Source organism: Peromyscus maniculatus, chromosome 3 (genome assembly GCF_049852395.1).
Source record: "Peromyscus maniculatus bairdii isolate BWxNUB_F1_BW_parent chromosome 3, HU_Pman_BW_mat_3.1, whole genome shotgun sequence".
Taxonomy (NCBI): Eukaryota; Metazoa; Chordata; class Mammalia; order Rodentia; family Cricetidae; genus Peromyscus; species Peromyscus maniculatus.
Genome location: NC_134854.1, coordinates 124,838,485 through 124,857,990, shown reverse-complemented (window position 1 = coordinate 124,857,990; position 19,506 = coordinate 124,838,485). Strand labels below are relative to the sequence as shown.

General features: G+C 37.0%; 1 protein-coding gene across 1 annotated transcript in view; it reads left to right on the top strand.

The window, feature by feature from the left end:
* Cntn3 (contactin 3) overlaps positions 1-19,506 on the top strand; it is a 380,871-nt gene that overhangs the window by 117,290 nt on the left and 244,075 nt on the right. Inside the window, exon 3 of the mRNA XM_042273722.2 lies at positions 5,921-6,047. Within this exon, the coding sequence (XP_042129656.2) occupies positions 5,921-6,047 (127 nt within the window). The remainder of the gene's footprint in view (positions 1-5,920; positions 6,048-19,506) is intronic.

Below are 19,506 nucleotides of genomic sequence, written 5' to 3'. Positions count from 1 at the left end.
AAATCATTATGGTCAGGTTGCAAGGTTGTGATCCAGTCATCACAAATAATGTCCCAGTAATAGGAGGAAGTTTGGGCCTAGAGAGACACACACACAGAGAAGATAAGAAAAGACATAGAGAAGAGATGACCTTATGCAATGCCAAGTATAGATACAGAATAGATCCTTCTCTCATGGCCCACAGAAGAAGCCACCTTGCTCTTAGGCTTATAGTATCAGAATTTGGACATAGCGGATGCCAGAGGCCACTTGAATGTAGGACCTTTTCTATCATGGGTAGTTGTTTCACATGCTGCATGCACCTTACATTCATAGACGTGAATCATATAAGACTGGCTAGTTTATCCTCCCATAACTCTGAGGTAGTATACAGATATGTATTTTGGTCATTCTTTTTCTTTTCTATCTGTATACTACTAGTATCCAAATAGATAGTGTCATATAGCTAAAAACTATCTTAATCTTTATTTTTTTCTTCTGTAGAATAATGTGGCCCTGAATAGCTCTCATCTAATTAACAACAAACTCTTTTACTCTCTGTAACCAAAGACAGTGATCATTATGTTCAGGTCTGGAATCTAGAAAGTAAATGGAATAGTCCAATATTGATGTATTTCTCTTGAATTCTGCCTTTAGTAGTACTACCTCCTTTGGGGATTTTTTTTTCTTCATTTCAAAGTACTCCACTATCTTTTTTTTTCTTTTCTCATGTAGATATGATATAAAACAGCAGGGTAAGAGTGGGTATGTTCTCCTTTCACCTAGGAATTTAAAAGGTAACATTGACTCTCTTTGAGAGATTTTATCTTTTTCAGTGAAGGAAATGCAGCAGCATGAAATCCCTTGCCTGTTTCTTTTTGTCAGTCTTCATAAAAATTGTATGACATGTGACCATTAGAATTGATCGGGTACAGTTTGATCTTTTACATGACATTACCTTAGGAGTCTTTAAAGTGTGTATTTACATTCAAAGGCAGTTATTCCAGGTTGCCTGTGGCAGTTATTGGTCTGGGACAGGGAGAGAGAACACCTTAGGATTGAATTTTTAGACTTCTTTGTCCTATTCAGTGGTGTTATATATCCTTTAAGTTGTAAAGCTAAAATGGGTCTTTGCAACCAGGCTAGCATATTTTAAAAAAAATGTCCCTGTCACAAAAAGTAAAGTTCAACATCAATCCAAATGTTACATTGAATATGTTCAATCAGGCAAGATGCTACCTTCTGTGACACATCAGGTTCCTTTAGATTGTTATGAGTATCCATGTGGATAAAGGCTATATCTTTTTGAGGATCAAAATTCATTTTGAAAAAAAATGTTGCATAATTCCTTTATGGTTGGCAAAGGCCTGCATCTGCTTCTTTTAAGATTGTTTTGCTGGTGAGAGGTTAGAACACCATGTCCCAGTATCTCTCAACACCTAGTAGCTTTTGTCTTTTATCTGAGCATGAAGCATGGACTAACCTGTCACATTGGATTATTAATTTCTTCTTACTTTTAAAGATTTGGAAGGCCGGGCATTGGTGGCACACACCTTTAATCCCAGCACTCGGGAGGCCGAGCCAGGCGAATCTCTGTGAGATCGAGGCCAGCCTGGACTACAGAGTGAGTTCCAGGAAAGGCTCAAAGCTACACAGAGAAACCTTGACCCGAAAAACCAAAAAAAAAAAAAAAAAAAAACCCAACAAACAAAAAACAAAAACAAAAAAACAAAAACAACAACAACAAAAAAAACACTAAGAAAAACAAAAAGCTTTAAAGATTTGGAAGCTTCCTCATGGCCACTGATAGTCTCAAATGCCTTCGAGGTCTTTAAATTGTAGACATGTTGGTTGTGTTCTACAAGTTCTTAATTCCAGTGTCACCATAAGACACTGAAGTTGAAAAAGCAGGCTAAGGGATTTTTGCCTAACTATATTTAGGACAGTATGGTTTCTGGGAAATAGACACAAAGCAAAGCCGTGCAGTTTGGTATCTGATACCGAGTCTCTCACTGAGAATCTGTATTGCCATTCCTGGGGTGACTTAGCCTCTCTATGACTCAATATGGTTTGAAGCCAAACCATATCTAAGGTAGATTTTTAAGACTGGGACTTAAAGTCTTATTTTAATAACCACACATTTTTAAAATGGGATTTTCCTAATAGAAAGTTATTATGAGAAATATAAACAATTCACTAGAATTGTTTATACATAACAGACTAATGTTGGAGGTATACCATGTGACTAGATTATTAAAAAGCAAACCAGTATCTGCTGACCTCTGCTGAGTGATATGATGCACTGGTAAACCCACTGCAAGTTGAAAATGCCCCAACACATCATCCCAGTGAACATTCTGGCATAGGAATGAGATAGAGTATAAATTATTTAATCTTGGGATCATACTTGAGCCTCAAAGCAAGGCTTGATATTGAAGCTCAGCTTCCTAAAAGATTACAATCCAGAATTCCAATTGTGATTTTTACTGCATACTGCATACATGCTGCTTCTGTTCTACAGTAAACTTGAAAATGTGGGCAGTTTGAAAGTTGGCACTGTCTGTAGTGTATGGGTAGTAACTCCATGTCTTATGCTAAGACAGTTTTCATGTTTGGTAACATGTCTGTGTATTATACTTTGTCTATGCCAGCAGAATAACATCTTTTTTTTTTGAGAAACTAGAAAATTTTATGGAATATTTGTTCAAATTGGGACTTTAAAACATAAGATTCATTTTTATTAATTCTTTCTTTTTTTTTGAACTTCATTTTTTTTTGTTTTACAATACTATTCAGTTCTACATAACAGCCACAGATTTCCTTGTTCTCCCCCTTCCTGCCCCCCTCTCCTTCCCCCCAGCCCACCCACCTTTCCCACCACCTCCAGATCAAGGCCACCTCCGAGAACTGAGATCAACCTGATAGATTCAGTCCAGGCAGGTCCAGTCCCCTCCTCCCAGATTGAGCCCAGCGTCCCTGTATAAGTCCCAGGTTTCAAACAGCTATCTCTTGCAGCTAGCCCAGGACCTGGTACCACTGCCTAGATGCCTCTCAAACAGATCAAGCCAATCAACTGTCTCACCTATTCAGAGGGCCTGATCCAGTTGGGGGTCCCTCAGCCTTTGGTTCATAGTTCATGTGTTTCCATTCATTTGGCTATTTGTCCCTGTGCTTTATCCAACATTGGCTTCAACAATTCTCGCTCATATAAACCCCCCTCTTTCTTGTTAATTAGCATAATAACATCTTGAATACAAGAAATGTTTAGCACTGGAACCATCCAAAGTCTATCTTGTAGCTCATCTCCATATCTATCACTTTCTTTCTTTCTTTTTTTTTGAGACAAATGATTCTTTTATTTTTCTATTTTTTTACATCTTTCTTTCATCTATTACATCCTGATCACAATTTCCCCTCATTCCCCTTCCCCCAGTCTCTTCCCTCCACCCCCCCTCTTCCCCAGATTCACCATTCCTCTATCTCCCCTCAGAAAAGAGCAGGCCTCCCAGAAACATCAACCAACCATGACATAATATGTTACTATAAAACCAGGCTCATACTATCACATCAAGGCTGGATGAAGCAAGCCAGTAGGTGGAGGAAGGTCCTACAAGCAGGCAAAGGAGTCAATGACTGCCTCTACTCCTACTGTTAGAAATCTCACTCAGCAATAATATATATATGGAGAGGATCTAGGTCAGACCCCTACAGGCTCCCTGATCTATGTGACCCTCTTGAATACCAGTCAGTTGATTCTGTGGGCCATGTTCTCATTGTATCCCTGACCCCTTTGGATCCTCTGATCCTTCCTCTCCCTCCTCCACAGGACTCCCTGAGCTCTGTCTAATGTTGTTTGTTTGTTTTTTATTTTTCATTCATTTTACATACCAACTACAGTTCCTCCTCCCACTCTTCCTTCTGCCCCCGCCCCCCGTTTGACCCTGACCCACTCTCCCATCTATCATTTTCTTGAACTAAATCATAGTGTTATAGACCTGGAACTTAGATGTAGTAATATGACTGGCTTTGAGGCCCTGTTATGCTGGTCTGACTAGTGATTACATAAATGGCTGAATTCAGTCTCCAGATCAGTTTGATGTCCGGAGACTCAAATATTTCATGTATAATCACATGGTTGGTTTTTCTGGTGTGTCCAGTCTCCAACAAAAATATTGGCTAGCCTAACTCACAAATCGAGTATAGCTATCCATACCTGTAGTGGTTTGGATCAGAATGTCTCCCGCAGGCTCAGATTTTTGAACACTTGATTCTTAGTAGGTAGCACTGTTGGGGTAGGTTTAGAAGGTGTGGTATTGCTAGAAGTATATCACTGGAGGTAGAATTTGCCATAATCAGTTCACTCTCTGATTTGTGCTTATGGTTGAGAATGGGATCTCTCTCAACTTCCTGCCCTGGCTGACATGGCTGCAGCTTCTTGCCATGCCTCTTCATCATGATGGACTCTTATCTTTCAAAAACCATGAGCCAAAGTAAACATTTTCTTCCGTAAGTTGTCCTGGTCACATTATTTTATCACTGAAACAGAAAAGTATGCCACCTCAAATAAAAACCCACTGGTTAGCTAGGTCATGCATTATCTCACAGAAGCCTAGGGCTGTTCTTAGAATTAGATAAATGCCAAAGGCTTTACAAAAAGGGCAAAGATGAGTCTTTACACAAGCCCTGCAGTGACTGCTCCTGTACTGGACATTGACATTCTGAAATGGTGGGTGGACAGATTTATGGACCCATGCTTAGGCCCAGCTTTCTAATTCTGTACCCTGGACAGAACTGTGGTGCTCACACTTAGAACAGCTTCATGATTAAAGAGCATATCTGGGCATGGAGAATTTACTCTGAAGCTTAGATACTGATGTGTCCATCATCTCAATGATTATCGTGGTTTTCATGTTGTGAGTTTATGATTCACCTTGTTGTAAATATTTCTATTTGTGTTACTACTAGCTGAAGTATATAAGAATGCAAGTTCTTTTCAGAGGCTTTTGAAACTATTCAATCTCATTTTCTGTGTCTCACATTTCACAGATTCTCTTTGTCGTTTTGATCATTTTACCCTCTCAGCTTCAGTAGAAACTCCTCTTCAATTTGGCAGAGCATTCCGAGTCAGGGGAGTAAAGAGTTCCCTTTTCAATTTTGTTTCTGTGAATTTGTTTTTATAAGTGTTCTAACAATGGTTACACAATTTCAATTGCATAACTGTTTCAGGATAGCATTTTCTCTCTCCCCTTTCCCAACATCTAGTACAATTAGAGTTTTATTTTTGTATGTGTGGATATGACAATTACCTTCAGAAAATATGTCAATTATAAAGTAGGAAAACTTTTTGAAAGACACTTGAACATTTCTTTATCCTTTTCTGTCATTTACTATGAACAAAATGAAAATCCCAATGATCATTTCTGCATCGTTTTATGTCATTTACTATGAAGAAAATGAAAATCCCAATGAACACTGGGTATTTTTTCATTGACAGTGGCAAAATAGCATAGACAGCCTTGAGCTGCACATGTTTTTCAAATGTTATGAGAAGAGTGATGGGTTTCCATTTCAGCTTTAGTTTTTCAAAACGACTCTGATAGAAACGATTTCCTGTAATTAATTTATTCTCCAAAGACCATGTATGTATAGTGTATGGTCATTGTTGTGGAAAGTAAACACTACAGCTTTATTTGCAGACTGAAGTGATTTTTATTAATATGTGGTGTTTCTTGCTTCTGGAGGGGGGTTCACTCCCTGTTGAGAATGGATTGACAGGTGCTCTTTAACCAAGCAATGTTCACACAGCATGCTACTTGGTAGGCAGTAGGAGCACATAAGAGCAAATGATAGTTGCTATTCTTCATCTTCAACTCTAGGCTGTATCCTTTATAACATCTTTCATTTATGATTATTATTATTTTTCCTTCCCCTTTCCACACAGGTGAGCTTGTTTTACAAGGCCCCGTGTTTATCAAAGAGCCCAGCAACAGTGTTTTCCCTGTTGGTTCAGATGATAAAAAAATAACTTTAAATTGTGAAGCAAGAGGCAACCCTTCACCTCATTACAGGTAATGTGGGAATGTTGAACATGGAAATGAAAATGTAGCAATTGTAACAAGTTTAGCTTCATTATATTCTGCTATCTGTAAGGTGTGATAGATGCACAGTGCTATAGATCTGTGGTGTGTTCAACAGAACTGATTCCATGAGCATTTAATCTTTAAGGAAGCAAATCTGAATTAAAGGAAAACCATACATATGATTTGTCTTTTCACTAACTTATAGTGTAATTGAATTTATAATGTGTTTAGATTACAAATTACGTTATAAGATATCAAGAACACATTCCTTATTGGCTTGAAATTAAGTGGTGTTTGAATCATTTTTTTTAATACGTTCTTGTCCTTCCTTTTTTTTGCTTATATTGGGTATGTGTTCAGAGGCTCAATAAATGTGAAAGAATTAAATACATTTTTGCATAAGTAATTTTAATTATTTTAAAAGGAAAATTGTTCCATTCATCATATTTTTTAAAAGCCATGTTGAAATCTTCACTTTCAAGATTATGTAAAAACTTGTTCACCGAAACCTTCAACTGTCAGAAAAAAAAAGTATAAGTAGAAAATGCTTAAGATAAAAATGTCAACATTTTGGAAAATGATCAGGATTATGTGATAGGATGAGTATTTACTTGATTAAATAACACAAGATTAACAATTTTTATTCAGGAATACTTAGGGCACCCAATTTAATGAAGAGATAAATTATTTATAATTAGCATATGCTGCTTCCCTAGAAGTGGATGGGGGCAGAGTGTTCCAGACACCTTCACAGCAGCATGCACTTCCAAGTGCTTGCTGATATCTTCATCAAAGCGTTTTACACAATTCCTGTACTTCGCAGAAAAAGCACCTTCCTCCTACATTAATAAAAGCCTATAGGTTCAGAGTCATTATTTAGATACTATTGAACCTCTATTGTTCTCTGAAGCCATATAAATAATAGACGCCAACAATCCTTGTTAAAGTGGGTCAGGCTTGCTTTAGACAAAGACTTTCAGTTTTATGCACCTGGAAGTAATCAGGTCAGTCTTTTCAATATATTAACAGTCTACTTATGGAACACTTACTATGTACTTTCAGCAAAATATGCATTAACCTTATATGTTAACTGGTGTGAATTAGCAGAGTTGAGGCTACAGGGTAGTCTTTTCTCTGTTTCTACTTCTTACTATAAAAATAAGAACAGTATTTAGAAAATGAGAAATGATTTTTTGACTTAGATGAATATTTGCACGTGTTAGTAGATAAACATTTGGAAATATTCCTTCTTTGGAGGAAAATGAACAGATGACTTGATGATGATTCCATCTTGGAAGTACTGATTCTCACACTTTTCTAAGGATTTCTGATACCTTATTAAGACTATTTCTGCCCATAATAGAACACTTTTATATATAGGGCTTTAAATATGATGATGAATCTATGTGAATGATAAGCATGCATGTTTTTACTGTTGTTGATGGGGTCGTATCCTCATATTTATCTTATGAATTATTTGGTGATAAATATACTCAGTGAAGAAATTGTCAAGACACAAGATTTTGTCACAGAGGAATGTATTTCTAAATGAGAAGATTAATTATGTTTGTAGAATGTTATCAAATATCCAGAAGTCTTGAGCTTGAAAACCTATAAATCTTTTGTAGTAATTATATCTTGTGCACTAGGTATTCAAGGCAATGCTGTGGATCTGACTGTGAATATATTAATTGTATGTACAAAATTTGGTGGAAGAACTTTTGTCATTTGATAGTGATCCTTCTATTTCATTGTATACTCTGGAATATCCATCTAGTATTTGTTATGTTTCAGTTCAAGCAAAATCTATATCTGAGGAGAGGAAATACATGGCTTTCATTGATTTGTTGGCATGGTATTTGATAAAAGAAGTATTTAACATGCTACATATTGTTTCAAAATCCTCAGTTGCCAGCCAAAAGGAGCAGACACTTTTATCTTAGATTTAAAGATTTTCTGAACTGAAGGTTTCTAACAATACGAAATTTTACTTGTGCTAACAGTTTATAATTACTGTGACTGAAGGCTAGGAACACAAGGGAATCTATTCTTCTGAGAGGCACTATGCTTTCCTATAGCAACTCCAAAAATGGTTTCTGTTTTTGTGTGCTCTCTGAAATAGTAGATTGCACTTGAGTAGAAGGAATGTAGAGTAATGTAGACCATATTTATAACTCTTCCTATCTTACCCAAGTTTTGCCTTTAATAACACATTAATTAATATACCTTACTATTCTTTTTGTTTTTATTTTGGGTTTTGAGACAGGATTTTGGGCAGTAGTGGCACATACCTTTAATCCCAGTACTTGGGAGGCAGGGGCAGGTGGATCCCTGAGTTCAAAACCAGCCTCATCTACAGAGCTGATCCAGGATGGTCAAGGCGACACAGAGAAACCCTGTCTCAAAAAATATCTTATCATTCTTAAAATGATTCATAAAAGAATCATTCTTACTTTCCATATTCTTTTTATTTTATTTCCAAGCATTTTATTATAGAGACATCACTTGTGGATTAGATAAAGCTGGCATCAGCCTCCCAAATACATGTTTTTTTGTTTTGTTTTTTTTTTAAATTCAGGAAACTCTCACAAAGTTCCAAAGTTAACCATGTGCTGGGACTGTATTGACTTCTGGTTCTCTGTTTTCAGAGGAGATCATATTTTTCTTGACCCTAGTTAGCTTGACCAGACAGTGTTCACATGCTCTGCCTCATACCTCTACTATGATCTGTTCGTCTCCTGTATTGAAACTCTGTAGTGACACTGCAGTATGGGCTCCTGTGGGAATGTGCTCAGTATACAGGCAACTGAGAAGGGTGGCAGAGTGTCAGCTTTTGACCATTGAATATTAAGATGATGATATACAAATACTTCCTTCTTTCTATCCATGAGCAAATGGGATGAGATGCTTTTCATGAAGCAGGTTGATGATCTGGAGGGATTAACCAACTCTGACAGTAGTCAACTTAATAATATATCCTCACATGAACTCCCTCCCCTGCTTCTCTGTTTCTTCTCTTCCTCCCATCTCTTCCCAGACATCACATTCCTCAATACAGTCCTCATATACACAGGCTGTGTCTCGAGCTCTGATTCCTAGAAAACCCAGACGGAAACCCTGATCTCCTTGGAACAATGGGGAAGGAGAAAAATGTTCTGTGGCCAACCCCAGTTCCCTCATTTTATTACAGAAGCAGGGGGATTACCAATTGGGAGATACAGGCAGATTTGTTGAGATCATTTGATGAGCAGAATAATTTAGGTGCAGATACCACCAACCTTTAGAAAACAGGAAGAACTTTTCATTTTCTTTAGAAATTACAGAGTTTAGATGCAGTATAATAACAAAAATGAGTATTTTAATGAAGCAATAAAATATTATTATAGATCATATAATTATAAACACATAGGTGGACAAATAACAAGCCAAATGTGAACCAAGGAGGGAAATCACTCATTGAAAGTGATCCAGTCATGTTCCTGACGATTCAGAACAAAGCTTAAGAGTCTGAAGAGAATTTGTCCTTTAAATGCACAAAGAGACTGTCCTGAGGACTGGAGCAAATCTGCCTCATGAGGGATCCTGTCCATGTTATTTCCCCTTTGGGTAAAGATAACTCTTAATTGGCCATATTAAAATTCCAAAAGTTCGGAAATTCTCATGAGAAATTACTCCTTTAAAGGTCTAATTGAGAATTTTATTCTTTCTCTTACATTTCCCTGCCTGCACCCTAAAGCCCATATTTAAAGGTTAATTAGTATTCGCCTGACTGTAATTGCTAATGGCGCTGAAAGAGGTTACCTTAAGAAAGAATTAATGTAAAGGACTTTTCTCTTATTTCTTCACTGGGTTCCAAATGCCTAACATTGGATGAAGGTGTCCACTTGGAAGGATCCCTGTCATATCCATTGATACCATTCTGTACTTAAAGAACCATAGATATAAGATAAATAAGAACACACACACACAGAGAGAGAGAGAGAGAGAGAGAGAGAGAGAGAGAGAGAGAGAGAGAGAGAGAGAGAGAGAGAGAGAGAGAGAGATCAGGCAAGTAACAAGTCAAACAAAGTGGGACTGCCCAAAGGCTTCATAGATTCATTGGTTAGGTACTGGAAATGCATACATTCAGCTATAAGCCTGCCAGATATATTTGGTCTATAATTACTGTCCACAATCTGTCCAGTTTGAGCATCAACTCTGCTTTTTATATGTACTATAGGTTGGGAAAAAAAAAAAAAAGTCCTAAGGCTGAATGTGGTCCCAGGGGTTCTATGTATTTTTATCTCTTATACGCATGGAAACATTCTATTTAAGATCAAAGCATTAATTTAAATTTTCACTTTATCAGTCACAAAAACCCCATTTCAAGTGCTTGGTGGGCACTTGTGACTAGTTGCTGCCATACTGGAGAGTATGGATATCATATCTATATTTCTAGAGTATCCTATTTTTGTGCCATTGATTCACATCTACCCTGGGCTTTACAACATACTCTTACAGATACTCTTTCATTTTTCTCCCAAGAGAACAGACAGAATATCATTCTCATTGAGCTCTTTCAAATAGGTAAGATATTTTAATGAACTACAGTGTGAGGTGTCTTGAAAGCATAAGATCTAGGGTAAGTTTTGTCCCAAAGTGGAGATGTTTCTGTTTTACCTTAAACAGGATTTCAAGGGATGAGCCCACATTCTACATGTGTTTAAATTATTAGAGTTAACGAATTGTACTTAGTATAGAACATGGAAAAAATATTTTTTATTCACCGTTTATTCAAAGAATAGATGTAAAAATGGAAGTTTAAGTTTATCTCTTGTCTGTTCACAAACACACAAACACAGAGTACTAAACAGTAGTATCCTTTTTGTAGCACTATATTTGGCTGTATGTCTATGGTATATGTAGATGATATACAATCTGTATATGTACAGTTATATTTCATTTAGAGATTATAAGTACATACATGGTATATAAAATATATCATATATGTTGTTTATTTGCTATCCTCTTCTTATCTACAAATCACATAATAAATGACATATTTTAAGTGTTAATTTTAGTTTATGCATTATATTCTTGCATAGTTCCTATTACCATAAAGATCTTGCATCACTATTTCCTATTTTATATCGAAGGCAAATAAGAGCTATCTTTCCACTAAATTCTCAGGACCCTTAAGTCTCATATCATCACTTCTGCCAGTTTTCTAAACCTGGACCCTTAGGCTCAGCTCTGTTTGAATTATAATCTTTCCAGCTACAGAGCTCTGGTCCCCACACTTACAATTAGTTACTAAGAGCAATGAACAATTCACTGAAGTGGTTGCAAAACATTAAAAACATGATCTCTATAGTTCCTGAGGCTAATAGAAGTAGATGCATTGCACAACGTATTTAACACCATCCTGCCCCCGAAGCCGTCCTGGTATCCTCATTCTCAGCTTCTCACTGCAGTACTGTGCCTGACCATGGCACCTTGACATGTGAATTTTGATTGTCCCTCCCCTAGGTTGTCAATCTCCTAGGATAATGGTGTTCACTATAGCTCCCTAGCAAACAGTAAGAGCTTACTTAGCTTGAAGAAGATTCACAATGAAACTGACAAGATGAAAAGAAGGAATTTAGAAGGAGATCGTACTTCAGAAATCAAAAATGCCATTGCAGAACTACAGCTTCAAAGTGGTAGTTTATTCTTTTCTAGATGTTAGAGTCTGGATTAAGTCTTCCTTGTTGGCTCTATTTAAAGATAGTTTATCTTGAGGTATCTAAGATGGCTTGCAGGAACCTAAGCTTCCTGATAGCTTCCCCACAATATCATGTCTCATGAAAGAGTTCATCTTTGTTAGTGTCATCAGTTGTCTCTGCTCATATCAGAAAAATGTGAAATAAAAACACAACCAATATTGTGGCCAGTTCATATTCACAAGGAAGATTAAAAATAGCTTTCACACATTAAAGGTATCATGTAACCCAATAAATCACATATTTTTGTTTTATGTGATACTTTTTTTAAGTAGGATGGGGAGAGGGCATATGAATCACATTGATCAAAATTAAAAACAATCAACTGGGTCACTTTTGCTTGCTTAACCACTGACTGAGGCTTGGGGCATTGGATGTTCTTATTTCCTGTGCCAGAGTCACATGGCAAATAGCATCTTCAGAGGAGAATAAAGAAGCTCTTACCAGAAAATTTAAAATTTATACAGGAAAGGCAAATCTTCCAAGCACATTGTGTAACTCCTAGAATACTTAAGATAACCACTGATAGATTTAAACTAGTTTATTACCATTTAACCTAAACAGCAGTTTTAACTGATCATACCACCAATCTGTAGTGTATGTGTGTGTGTATGTGTGTGAGTGTGTGTGTGTGTGTGTGTGAATATACATTAATATTTAAGATGTATTAGTGAATGAGAAATGGGAGCCTGCATCATGAAACACATTTTTCCAATGATTTAAAAAAAAAGTGAATATCAACTTAACTCATTTCAATTATTGCTGAAGCCTAAATAGTTATTTTTGGATAAAGTATTGAATATGTATATTCATACACTCATTCTTTCAAGGGCTGCAATTATTCTCATCACTTCAGTAAACACAATAACAAACATTGCAGCAAACACAAATGCATTTGCTTATTAACTTGAAAGCTGCTTCTAAAACCACAAATTGCTTCTGTGATTACATTACTAAATTTCCTGTCAAAGCCCAAATAAAGGATCGCCTGTTGCCTTAATAAGTGCTTAGAATGGGCTTATTTCCCAAACACAACTCCAAGCCTCCCAAGATTCTGGCGTTATTTGATTGTTTTTGCTTTGTTTTATCGTGTGGGCCAAAATGTAAAGTTTATTTTTCTCGTACTTGTTGTTTATGCTTGCATTTCACTGACCAGATTTTGTGTGATAAAGCTGACATCTCAGAGGACAATTATTTCATGCAATCCACTGTAAGGTTAATTATATATTGTGATTATTTTTTCAAACTACTCAATACCATGTACTTTATTATTTAGGTCTGTTAGTTTCAGTTCCAAGGGATGAGGCTCCCTAACTTCATAACCAAGTTGAATTGACAGACTGTTAGACTTTGTTGCCTTAAATCACAGTGACAGCAAAATATATCCATGTTTGTATTCCCTGCTGTTAGACCATACTTGTGTGTTCCTGTGTAAGAGGTTGTCATATCCAATCATAACAGGAATGGCAAATAAATCATAAGTAGTACTGTATATGAAAAGAGTAGTTTATTCTCTGTTTTGTGTTTGCTTCTTGGCATTGACCATACCCTGTGAAGACTTTGGGGAACCTGCATATGTGTAGGATGATAGGTTAAATTTGATTATTCAATTCAGGAAACTTCTGTGAATACTTTATCAATTGAGATGTGGTGCCAGATCTTAGAATTTTAAGAACAGATATGGTCACCATGAAATTGAGCTTTTATTGCTAAAGCAGTACCATTAAATCTTGAAAAGATAGGCTTTTTTTTCTTAATGTAGTATTATTTGAATTTATGGTCACACACACACACACGCACACACACACACACACACACACACACACTCTCTGTCTTCCTCCCTCCCTCCAACTTATTCAATATTTTGGAAGGCAATTATGCATATATTTTTGCCCACTGTTTTAGGTTCTTGAAAATAACATTTATAGTGTTTATCATTTAGAAATAGTCACTACCCATTTTGAAATGCTTATTTATGCCTCATACTATAACCACAGAGAACACTGCCCCCCAAGTGTGTAGCTGTCCTAAATAATTGTCTTTAGATAGCAATCTGTATTCTACTCCACCACTCTGTTGCCTGATTTTCTCATTCCCTTTACTTTCTTAGCAGTTCTCCTGTTATGCAGAGGAGGTAAACGATTGCAAAAAGTGTATGAATCAGATATATACTTCATCAGGTAGGCAGAAATCCAGTAGCTCTAATTTTAGCTCCCAAAATAACCATTTCTAGTATTTGTTCAGGTCCAAATTGACACAGAGTTGGGTTCAGAAGTGCTCCTCCACTGAGAATCAGTCAGCTCCTGATGCAAGGAATGGTAAACTGTGCCACACTTACGGATCATACAAAGCAAACTAATCAACGTAGAAGGAGCATTTGAACACTGAAGGCTGACAATAAACTTGTAAGATCATTCTAGGGTGTTACAACATGATTATACAGAGGTGCTTAATCTCATGACATTTACTACATGCTAAAGAAACAAGGTTAGTTAGCTTCTGAAGCACAAGGTAAATGTTATATGATTGAAATTCTGCAGTGTGCAGCCCAAAGAGCCATGGCTCTGGCTGCGTTAGCTCCAGATCCTTGGGCTGAGGCTTCCAGAATATAATTAAGTGTGCGAATGCACTCTTGTGAGGCTTTAACGTATGCCCAGACTTCAGCAAGACTGCATTCTGATACTTGAGTGTTGTTTCTTTTTTATGAATTTTAAAATTCCTTTTTTTTTTTTTTTTTTTTTTTTGGTGTTTGGTTTTTCGAGACAGTGTTTCTCTGTGTAGCTTTGTGCCTTTCCTGGAACTCACTCTGTAGTCCAGGCTGGCCTCGAAATCACAGAGATCTGCCTGCCTCTGCCTCCCCAGTGCTGGGATTAAAGGCCTGTGCCACCACCGCCCGGCAAATTTCTTGATCAAAGGGGAAATCAGAAAGTTTTACAAAGAATTATGAATTTGCAAAACTGAAAAACCTTATCACATTTTAAACAGTTCTCAAATTTGTGACCTTGATGTGTGATGTAACTCCTGTGTTTACTTTCAACTGTGACCATTCTTTAGGTATTGAAACTCCCTGGGATTTGAAGTTCACACTCAAGAACCACACAACTGAGTTTAAAACTTTGCAGAAGCAATTTAACAATGTTTAAAGCAAGTTTAAAATTTTGTTTCTAGCCTCATTCATAGCCATTCTTAGCCACATGTAGCCCATGTGCTGCAAGTTGGACATACTTGCCAGTTTATTGTATTGTTCTGAACTCTGAAAAATAAGATTGAAATTTTCAGCAAATAAAATGAATCTGATTTACAGATTTATTTGGCCATATACTTTATTAAGAAGGAGTTATCATGCCTTCGGTTTTCTAGATTATTTCCTTTTAAAGGTATTTTATGTCTTTTATTTATGAGTATGTATGTGTGTTTTTGTATGAGTTTGTGTGAACCGTGTGCATGCAGTGCTCACAGAAGCCAGAATAGTGTGTCCGCTCCACTGGAACTGGAGTTACAGTCAGTTGTGAGCTGGCTGATGTGGGTAATGGGAACCAAACCGAAATCCTCTACCAGAGCAGCCAATACACTTATCCACCAAGCCATTTTTCCACTCCCAAGTTTTTTTCTATGCAGATGAAAATATGTGACAAATCTAGAAATCAATCCCAAATATAAATATTTTTGCCTCATGATCCTGGGTACACACTTTCGTTTCTCAGAATAAAATGACATTTGGAATTTTAATCCCAGAGCTAACATATGCATCTCAGAGTTGAAACAAAGAAAAAACTCTTGAATACATATAACTTTCTGCAAGTGAAAAATATCAATATTTAATAAGATATTGAGATATTTTCTATCACCAGGGGATGTGATCCACTGAGTGATGCGGATTTAGTGTTTAGAAGGAGAAAAACAATTATGTTTTGTGAAAATTAACTGTCTTACATATAGCTCGAGAACATCTTAGCTCTGAAGAGTGCATCCAGGCACGTTTGCTGTAGCAGAAGCATATTTAAAAGAGAAGCATTCTTATTTTTGTGCATAGTAATCTAGCGATTGTGTCTATATGATGAAAAACCAAGGTAAAGGAAGTATGAAACATTTATACATAATAGAACAATCTTTCCCATTTTGGTTCTTTACTTGAAACTTAGGAATGATAGCTTTTAGATTGTATACATTTACTGAAATAAAGTATTGCCCCAAACATTTTATGATCTCTTAAATCTTTCAAGCTATTAAATAGGCAAGAGGAAGTGATTCTCCATATTTTTATTTATTTTTATAGTTTTTCACACAGCCATTGAGCCTTTATTATTCATTAGCTAAACATAAAAACATAGTTTTTAAATGAAGCCATTAGGCATGTGTAGGTTCCAAACATTCTACATCTTAAGTTATAATGCTGCTTTTTTTCTCTCCCTAAAAACTGTACTTCATAGGTAATAAAAACACATATATGGCTAGTAAGATAACTCAGCCAGTAAAGTGCTTTCCTTGCAAGAAAGAGGCTGTAAGTTAGATCCCCCAAACCCATATAAAACCCTGAGCATGGTGGAGTGTCTTGTAGTCCTGGTACAGGAAGGTAGAGCCACTTGGCTCCCTGTGGTTCCCTGGCTAGCCAACTTATCCCACTTGGCAAGTTTAGGCCAGTAAGCAGTGAGAGACTTTCTTCTTTTTCTTTTTCAGTTTCAGTGGCCAACCAAGGTTTTCCTCTGGTCTCCATATATGTGTGTATATATGAACCTGTATGTGCACATATATACCACACAACATGCCTACACACACACACACACACACACACACACACACACACACACACACACACACACATATACACACACACACGGAGAGAGGAAGGAGAGAAACAGCAAGCACAAATACCCTTTGACATAGTCTATGATTCAAAATTATGTAAAAATTAAATGTATCTCTGCTAATTTCAGTTTAGAAACATTTTCTCCATTCAGTCATTGAGTTAGTTGATTCATAGTTGACAAACCATATTTATCACAAAAAATAAACCCACTTACTTGGTTTACTATCAGATTTATTCTTCACAAGCCAAGTCTAGCATGTGTTTCATCCTTCTTTCAATAAATTCTCAGGGAAGGCACACATGTTGAAACCATATGTTCATGTCAATCTGTTCCACATGAGAGAAGAAGACCAGGAACATGGGAGAGAGGAAGCAACGTAGAACCCCAGGTGCTTGCTAGGAATATACTAGGAAGAAAGTACAGGGGCAGAGGGTCATGTGGCCATGACAGGAGCCACTTCCCATGTTGACAGTGGTATCTATCCTCGGAAGGAATGCCTGTGCCTAACACCTTTGTATACAGTTGTCTCAGCAAACCTGTTGGAAACTTGACATTCTGTCTCCTTCCCATGTGAAAGATTATGGTTCGGGGAAGTTGGCAATTTTCTCCTGTTCACTTGGCTAAGAGAGGACTGACCAATCTTGTTAGGAATGGATCATGAATTGCAGAGAAGTGACCACAGCATTCAAAGTATTTTGACAAAAACTTTTGCTTCTGTACAAGGGTACACAGCTTTACAAAATCAGTCAAGCAAACACATTCAATAGAAGGTCCTGTGGGTTTTCAACCTTAATCCAAGGGGTCCTGTGCCCAACCCTGACAGGTCAGAGTTCCGCTTCATATTCGTGCTACAGTTGGCTAATTCAAAAAGGCATTGTTGCCAGGAGAAATACCATTTGAACATGTATTTTTATTTGAGAAAAATGCTGACTCAAAGGAGATATTTTGCAAAATGACGTCTTTACATTTTTCTTTAAAGATGGCATTTTCTTTGTCTTATTTAACTCTTTAATAGAAAAGACTACATTTTGTTACATTTCCCATAAATTTCCCCTCGGTTACAATACACATTTTTCTTTTATTCAAATTCAATTTACAGTACCTGACATTTCTCTACCTGAGGTACTCACAGTAACATTTTCATGTGATGGCTGTCTCAATGCTAACTCTTTGTGAGGCAGGGAGTTTAGAAGCTCAGGCCCCACTGCCATTTTGATGAATCTCGGAATTCTATGAAGGAAAGTGTGATCTTCCTTTTCCAGAACAGATGGCCTAAGAGTATCCCTCCTATAAGTCTATGTCCCTTCTGTTTCCAGCTACAGAGGAACCGAGACAATCCCAACTAAATTTCCAGCTAATGCATTGGGAAATGCAGTTGGTCCCTGAAGAGAATTTGTGATACTGCAACCAGGGGCCACATTATTAGGAATGCAAAAACAACAGTGCCCACCTCCCATCCCACAGAATCATACTTTTACTGCTAGCATCATGCTCTGGGCTAGTCTGCTTTCCCATGCAATTCTCAAAGCTGTATCCAGTTGATTTGCTATACCCTTGATAGCATCCCTGATGTAATTTACAAATCTTTACTGGTTGTAATATATGTTTTACACACACACACACACACACACACACACACACACACACCCCTCTAGCTATCATTTATCTATCTCTCTATCATATATGCATGCACATACACATTCAAACATGTATGTCTCAGTATACATTTGTACATCTTGTATATATGTATAATGATTATATTTTATATAATTTATAGAATGTACATTTTCAGTTATGGTAGACTATTCCAGTAGCACTGACTCAAATACTGTTTGTATCCTACTTTTAATTCATTAGGGATTCCTCATAATATTCCTGTTGAATCTATACAAATAGGATCAAATGATCCTGCTGGAGATTTAAGCTCCCTTTTTTGAGGAAACAATTTAGGTTGAGCTTGGGTAGCTTGGGGATATGCAGTGGTGAAAGTGGTAGCCAATTAGACCAAAACACGTCCCACTCCAAATGACCAATAAGGTCTCCAGTGAAGGTCCACCACAATATCACCACAATGCCCTGGCATTACTAAGGTTAGTGTAGTATTGCTTCTTCTCAAAGCCTCAAAGACCGTATATCCAGGTACATTTCCCCAAAATTCACATTCCTGTCCCCATCTTTCAAGTCAGGAGGTGTAATTATTTCTTCCCAAGGTTAGTGGAATATTTGGGGGCTGGGGTTGCTTTGGTAACTTTGGGGCTAGAAATAGAAGGGACATAGACTTATAGGAGGGATACTCTCAGGCCATCTTGTCCTGAAAAAGGAAGATCACACATTCCTTCATAGGATTCTCAGATACATCAGAATGGCAGTAGGACCACTTGAGCGTCTAACCTCCCTGCCACACATGTTTAATCTCATGTTTAATGTGATAGCAGAATATTTGACCCATTCCAACCACACATTTAACTGTTTTGTCAGCTAGTCTGTTTCCCTGTGCTCCAGAGTTGTGCCCTCTTTGGTGCCTAGGAATGCATAAAATCCTAATTCATTCATGTAGTTGTAAGGTTTTTAATTCCTGCGCAATTAATTGTTTGTATATCATTTGTTGCCCTTTGCTACTAATTGGCCCTGTTTCTAACCAGAGTTTTCTGAAAGTATGAATTTTTTTTTGGAGGCATACCAGCAATTCACATATAGAGTCCCCACCTTTCCCTTTAAGTTTTCAAGGACCTGGTTTAAGGAAAACAAATCACATTTGTACTGGTCAGTTATTTGTCACTTGTTCAGATTATATAATTATTAATTGAATTCCATCAACCACAGAGTAATCGTTATGTCTTTTCCCTCAATTTTCTAGCAAGAATCTGTAAATAGTTGGGTCCTTAAAGAAAGGGAGTC